Here is a 3,357-nt window from a genome sequence, read left to right as displayed (position 1 = left end):
TCTCCTTCAGGCTTTATGCTTCTACCTCTGACCCTTCCGCCCCCGTTCCCCTATCTCCTGCAACGTCCTCCACCCCCCCCCCCCCCCCCCCTCTCCCCTCTCTCTCCGGGCAAACCTCTCCCAGTCCTTAAGTAGGCATGGGCTGCCAACCCCGAACTGCCAGGTGGGCACTGCCCATAGGTTCACGCATATGCACGCAGCTGATAATCGTTGCGTGATCATAGCATAGGTCAGGCCATCTCAGGAGTTGATTATACATCTCCATTAGGTGTGACACCACGCAGCTCGCTACAGCTTGTAACTCCATTTCTGGGGAATCTGACATCTTCAGGCCTTGAAAGGTGCCCACACAAACATGGCACACAGTCTCACAGACACAAACACATTTAACGAAATGTAAGTACCTGCTGCCCAACAACATAATTAAGTTCATACAAGTACTTTATGAAGAAGAAAAGAAAGCACTTTGCTTATCTAAGACATTTAAATCACATTATATCAATGCATTTAAAATACATGTACCCCAAGGGTTGGAGAGATAGCTCAGCAGTTACGAACACTCTTTGCTCTCAGAACCCACATGGAACTCACACCTCTGTAACTATACTTCTAGGGAATCTGATGCCTTCTTTTGTTCGCCACAGATACCAGGCACACACACTGGTGCACATACATACACAGACCAAAACCAAAGCCAAAACCAAAAAAATAATCTATAAAAGTAAAAACAAAAATGTGTAATTACTCTAAATATTAACAAATTAAACACAACCACAAATGAAGCAAGCTTACTTAAGAAGTATCTTTGTAAGTTCATTTCCTTCTGCAATGCAGGAACCGTGGAAAGCTTGATTAATTTTAGATTCTTTAGAGTGAACATCATCTTTTGAAAGACGAGAATACATCACGGCTAGTATCTTGTAATAGCACATCTTCTTGGTGATTTGAGTGTCAAAGGTAAATTCATTTACCTGAAAAGATGTAACATCTTTGGTCTTATCAAACATAAAAACAACATGCTTAAACATCAAATTTAATTCTTAATGCATTCAGGTAGAAGACAGTGGTCTGTTTGTCCAGGGTTTCCAATGTGGAAACAACATTGCTATGTCATACGGGGTAAAACAGGAAGTAATACAAAATGTACACATAGTAAGTCCAAAATATACAATATTTGTCAAGTCTTACTGAAGCCATAGAAACAGTAGGTGAAAATGCAAAACACAACATATACATTTTTATATATTTTTGATGTTTTTATTTATTAGCCATTTGGTGATCTGTATTTACCAAAAGGAATCTGAGAAGGGCTGAATTATACCCTCACTTTACTTTATTAAAACTGTCGAGATAATGCCCAATCCCTGGAACCTAACTTTTCATATGACATAAAGGGACTCTACAGTCATTATTAAATTGAAGACACTGAGAAGAGTGGTTAGATTGGATTTACTAGCTGGGATATCAAGTTACATGCAAGTGAGGTAGACAGAGATTAGACAAGGAAGGGCAGCGTGATGAGGGAGGCAGAGAGAGAAACAGACCGCATGTCAAAGCCATGGGAGGCATGAAGACACGGAAAGCCTTTTCTATGAAAGCACCTGAGAAGAGCCAACATGGCCTGCAGACACAACCTTGGCCTGGTGTAACTGAACACAGACTTGGGCATGCAGACACACAGTATACCTGTTATTCTAAGCACTGTGGGGCCAGTCAGTTGTTAGAGGAAAGTAGTATGGATCCATGTGGCCACAGCTTGCTATTGGATGCAGAGGGAATGCTCCAAATACATCTGACTGAGCACATGCTACCCAATCTCTTTACTACTGTGTACGATATACCTTTGTAAATCTGGACTTCAACACATCAATGGCATCCACCACAATTCTGCTGAAGAACTCTTTCAGTGTGTCCAAGTCACAATGCCACAGCACGGTGAGGAGAGAGCGATCTACAAATGCTTGGCGAGTGACATTGGAAGGCAGCTCATCCTTCCGGAACATCGTATACACGCTTTGCAGAAGGTTTAATTGTTTGACATGTGGACTCCTAAGAAAAAGAGATAAAATGACATGTTTTTTTAAAATATTTATTTATTCGTTATGTATACAATATTCTATCTGTGTGTATGCCTGCAGGCCAGAAGAGGGCACCAGACGTTATTACAGATGGTTGTGAGCCACCATGTGGTTGCTGGGAATTGAACTCAGGACCTTTGGAAGGCCAGGCAATGCTCTCAACCACTGAGCCATCTCTCCAACCCCAAAATGACATGTTTTGAAAAAGTATTTTACATACTCCAGTGATTACTAATTACAAAATAATAAAGGATCCCATAGTCCATAGTGGAAGGAGGTAACAGACTCAAAAAATTGACTTTTGACTGCCATACACGCACTGTAACACAAGTATCCCACCCCCACAATAAGCAACAATACAGAAAATTAAACTGAAAAAAAACTAAGTCTAAAAGAAATCAAATTCTAGTTTTTTTAAAAAAGAAGCATACCTAATTGATGTTAATTACCACACATATAAAATGAACTCTTTCCTCCTAAAAATATCTCTATGTCTGGGTGTTTTACTGCAAAAAAGAAAAGGAACTAGAACAATTGGTACTATCTTTGGAAGTATATTTTACATATTGTAGAATAAAGTAAACTATGATTGTGTTATTGAAAACACTGTAATGAGAAGCAAGAAAAGGAAATTTGCTGTGAGATTATGCCTGCTAGTCATATCAGAGCTACATCCACAAAATTTCACCATGCCCCCCAAATAAGAGCTGAATAAGGATGACACCAATGGACCCGCCAACATGGATGGGGAAAGTCCACACGTCCTGAAGCCTACATGAGGAACTACAGTCAACTGAGGAGCACTGAGAGTGGGAGAAACAGTCTTCCCAGGGAAGAGCACAGCCATTGGTCATCCAACACCACATGCTCAGCCCTGACAACACCATACAGACTGTGCAGGCTGTATTTAGGAGCAGATATATACATCATATATGCATGTAATAACACTTAATGAGTGAGAAAAGAGACCATGAATTTGAAAGAGAACAAGAAGGGGTATAAGGAAGGGTTTGGAGGGAAGAAAAAGGAGGGAGAAATGTTGTAATTATGTTGTAATCTCAAAACCATAAATAGGTTAAAACATGAAACTATTCAAAAAGAAAAGAAAGACTGAAAGAAAAGCAGCCAGGCCTGGCAGCGCATACCTTTAATCCCAGCACTCAGGAGGCAGAGGTAGGTAGATCTCTGTGACTTAGAGGCCAGCCTGGTTCCAGGACAGTGAGGGCTGTTACACAGAGAAACCCTGTCTCAAAAAAAAAAAAAAAAAAAATAACAAAAA

The 3,357-nt window shown here is 40.4% G+C and overlaps 1 protein-coding gene across 1 annotated transcript in view; it reads right to left on the bottom strand.

Moving 5' to 3' along the window:
- Prkdc (protein kinase, DNA-activated, catalytic subunit) overlaps positions 1-3,357 on the bottom strand; it is a 156,463-nt gene that overhangs the window by 78,736 nt on the left and 74,370 nt on the right. Inside the window, exons 41-42 of the mRNA XM_050125161.1 lie at positions 1,842-2,049; positions 793-971 (exon numbers count right to left, since the gene is read on the bottom strand). Coding sequence (XP_049981118.1) covers positions 793-971; positions 1,842-2,049 — 387 coding nt within the window. The remainder of the gene's footprint in view (positions 1-792; positions 972-1,841; positions 2,050-3,357) is intronic.

Source organism: Alexandromys fortis, unplaced genomic scaffold (genome assembly GCF_014885135.2).
Source record: "Alexandromys fortis isolate MF-2015 unplaced genomic scaffold, M_Fortis_MF-2015_v1.1 scaffold_239, whole genome shotgun sequence".
Classification (NCBI taxonomy): Eukaryota; Metazoa; Chordata; class Mammalia; order Rodentia; family Cricetidae; genus Alexandromys; species Alexandromys fortis.
This window is presented reverse-complemented; position numbering and strand designations above follow the sequence as displayed.